The sequence below is a fragment of the Pteropus alecto genome, unplaced genomic scaffold (assembly GCF_000325575.1).
Source record: "Pteropus alecto unplaced genomic scaffold, ASM32557v1 scaffold113, whole genome shotgun sequence".
NCBI classification, from domain to species: Eukaryota; Metazoa; Chordata; class Mammalia; order Chiroptera; family Pteropodidae; genus Pteropus; species Pteropus alecto.
Genome location: NW_006433949.1, coordinates 3606816 through 3609719, shown reverse-complemented (window position 1 = coordinate 3609719; position 2904 = coordinate 3606816). Strand labels below are relative to the sequence as shown.

The following is a 2904-nucleotide window of genomic DNA, read 5'->3' as shown; positions in this document are numbered from 1 at the left end:
ATTTGATTTAATTACTCTCTCCTTCTTTAATTGCTCCCTGTCCCGCTCTAGTTTCAATTGGCGACAGTTTTCTTAATTTGCTGTAGTAAAATCGCTGGCAGCTGGCAGCTGCTCATCTGCATAAACTCTGCACAAACCTCAGAAGCCGAGGCATTTCGGAGCCGATGCCGGGACTTCCCGGCTGCATGTCCCTCCCCGGTGGCCGTCTTTACTCACGGAGCCTGTGCGCTCTTCAAATACGTTCTCGCGTCCTCGTCGGCCCCGAGAAACGGATGAGCTGTGTGCACACACGGGCGGAGGCGAGGGGCAGCCACGCCAGTTCAATACCATCCGGCCCCTGAGGACGCGTGTTCCTGCCCCGGCTGCCGCAGAGGAGCCGTCGCATCCACCTTAATGGACTTCCAAAGCCACTTATCCACTGGGGCAGTGATTTCTTTCTAGAGTGCTCTCTCGCTCTCTCTCTGGAAAGGCTTCTTGTGGCTTGAGGTGGGGGCTGCCTGGCCGGGGTCTCACCCTGGGGCGCTTCCCTGAACCCCTCCGCCCTCCTAACTTCCAGCCGGTGCCCACCCTCCAGCCCTGAGCTGGGGCCAGCGGGGCCTTGTCTAGAATTAGCCTTCGCAAGAACCTGGGGTTGCCCGCGGTGGTGGGGGCAGGGAGCTCCCCTTCTCCCTGAGCCCGTGGGCAGGCAGGGCAGGGAGCCCTAGGGCCAGGGCTGGCCCAGGTATCTGAGAACCGACTGCATTTATGATTGGTTTTCTGTATGAAAGCATGAAGAGGCATCCACAGGGCTGGAATCTGTCCCTTAGGGAGACAGCTCTGCAGCTCCAGCTGCACAAACAGCCCCACCTGTGCCCCAGGGCCTGACCTGAAAGGTGGGCACGAGGGCGGGGCCCGGCTCGGGAGGCTGTTGTGAGGTCCGCACCAGTCAGGGGTAAATGGCATTTCTAAGGCTCTGGGCGCGTGCCTGCTGCTGTTCCTTAAACACACGTCGTCGGCGGCACAGCATCCGAGGAGGTACGAAGAGAGGCGTCTTTCCTGGCCCTTCGCCCCTCAACCCCAGTCTTGCTCCCTAAAGGGAACCACCCTCGATGGGTTTTCTCTCCATATTTTATTTTCTTAAAGACATGCATCTGTACCAGTGTCTACCTGCAAGGCTTTCATTTTTGATTTCCACACGATGGAGCTGAACTGCCCGGGCTTTTCCTCCTCTCCACGCTGACCCCACACATGCACATGGCAGATGGGGGCGTCTGGGTAGCGGCGCGGGAAAAATGCCTCCCGCACGCACGGGTCCGCGGACATCCTTCTGCTCCTTGTTTGTGTTGGTTTTTTCCACTGTGTACGTGTCTCAGCCTCGTGTAGCTCATCTCCTTAACGGCTGCATGGTGATCAATGCCATAGACGACAGGTTTATTCAGCTGGTGTTCTATTGATGGGCACTGACGTCAGCTGGGCTTTAACTGTCACAAAGGGGACTGCGAGGGGCGGGGGGCTGTTTCTGGAGACCTCGTTGTGCCAGAGCCTGACAGGACTTGTCTCACAAGGTCCCTTTGTGCCCAGAGCAGGAAAGACACAGGTGCAGACGGGCACCGCCAGCCGCTGGGCAAGGGAGAGGCCCCGTGGCCAGACGTTATCACAGTGACTCACTGGGCACACAGGCCAGCCCTTTCCCTTCGACCCCTTCCCCAGTGGTCCGTGAGCTCCGATTAGCCTAGCACTGGTTCTTATCAAGGCTAATGTGATAAGGCAGGACCAGGAAACCACAGGAAGTGCCCGCTCGTGGCTGTGCCGCTGTGAACTGGCGGAGAGGTGGCCATGTGGGGAAGGAGAGCCCTGTGCCTCTGTGCCCACCCCCTTCCTTTCTGGGAGGCCTGCGTGGGGCCTGGTGACCCTGTCCTCGCCTCTCCTCCCACCCTCTAGCCAGTGAAGGGGACTCTGGAGTCCCGGGTGACTGGCCTCGAGCTGGATGTGATCCAGAGTGATTCCCTCTTGTGACTGTGGGCTAAACAGGCCCAACCACCTGTGTTCTGGGGTGGTGGGGGCGGGGGGGAGGGGAGAGGCCTCTCCTGGCAGAAGCCACTCACCCTGCCCTGTGCTCTGTCACCAGGAGCCTGATCAGGTGTACGAGGGCATCACCTTCGACGACTTCCTGAAGGTAGGTGTCTGGGAGAAGAGGGGGGTGGTGCGGGCGTGCGGCCATGTGGGGGGCCCCAGGGGCAGCCAGCTGGCCGGGAGGAGACTGGCATCTCCGTAGAAAGAGGTCAAGCCTGGGACATGGCCTTTAAAACGATTTTAAACTGGTCTTACTTATTTTTATTGAAAAACACGCACACGTGGTCAGAACAATTTAAGCAACACGAAAGAGCGTACAGCGAAAACTCCATCCCTCTCCCATAGCATCCCTCGTCTCCCTTCTCAGAAGCAATCCCTGCTGGAAGCAGGGTTCTGGCATGTTCTATGCCTGTCCAAGCACCAGCTTCTTTGGAAGCACACGGTGGAGCTGATGAGTGCTGTTCGTGCTTTCCTCCCGCCCCGCCCGCCGCCTCTGGCAGGCTCTCCAGCCCCCACTAGTGGACGTGCAGGCCTTGCTGTGCCTTTGCTGTCGAAAACAGTGTCCCAGGCTGGGAACTGGGAACCCTCCCTGCTCCAATAGGCAGGCACCCCGCTGCAGGGAGACAAGCCCCACCCCGTGCCCTCCGCCTGGCACTCCGGCCCTAGCACCCCAGCAGTGGTGTCCCCAAGTTCTTTCCGGGAGTTAAGGAAGACAAAAGTCGGGGCTGAGCCTGGCGTGGGGCCGCCTGCCACACCTCTCCTGTTGGCCAGCGCCTTTCCTTACCAAACTCCACCAGTGGCCCTGACGACTCCGTTGCCACTGGCATTTGGCAGAAACCATCGGGTGTCCAG

At 59.4% G+C, this 2904-nt stretch overlaps 1 protein-coding gene across 1 annotated transcript in view; it reads left to right on the top strand.

Moving 5' to 3' along the window:
- TESC (tescalcin) overlaps positions 1-2904 on the top strand; it is a 48180-nt gene that overhangs the window by 43963 nt on the left and 1313 nt on the right. Inside the window, exon 7 of the mRNA XM_025044554.1 lies at positions 2108-2155. Within this exon, the coding sequence (XP_024900322.1) occupies positions 2108-2155 (48 nt within the window). The remainder of the gene's footprint in view (positions 1-2107; positions 2156-2904) is intronic.